We start from the raw sequence: 349 nt of genomic DNA on the forward strand, positions 1-349 counted from the left end.
TGAACTACCCAGCATACACGCCTCTTTCAAAAAGGGTCACCAATCTTCCCTCTCCAGGTCAAAGGTCAACTAGTGAACACAGGTCACAGCCTCGAGTGGCGAGTCATCACTTCGTCCGCCCTGCCGTTGAACCTGTCCGGTGGGCCTCTCTCTTATACGTACTCCATTAGCCACCTCAGGATGCACTTTGGGGAGCGTGATCTCCAGGGTTCAGAACATACTATTGCCAACTATGCTTTTCCCGCCGAGGTGAGGATTCTACGTTCGTATTTGCGTGGGGTTTATACACAAGAGCAGAAATACGTATGAACGGATGCATATGCATGTACATGTGAGCACATTCAAAATG

The 349-nt window shown here is 49.6% G+C and overlaps 1 protein-coding gene across 1 annotated transcript in view; it reads left to right on the forward strand.

The window, feature by feature from the left end:
* Positions 1-349, forward strand: part of LOC119587727 (carbonic anhydrase-related protein 10-like) — a gene marked incomplete in the record, with an annotated part of 109,413 nt that overhangs the window by 94,791 nt on the left and 14,273 nt on the right. Inside the window, 1 exon segment of the mRNA XM_037936414.1 lies at positions 58-249. Within this exon segment, the coding sequence (XP_037792342.1) occupies positions 58-249 (192 nt within the window).

Source organism: Penaeus monodon, chromosome 23 (assembly GCF_015228065.2).
Source record: "Penaeus monodon isolate SGIC_2016 chromosome 23, NSTDA_Pmon_1, whole genome shotgun sequence".
NCBI lineage: Eukaryota > Metazoa > Arthropoda > Malacostraca > Decapoda > Penaeidae > Penaeus > Penaeus monodon.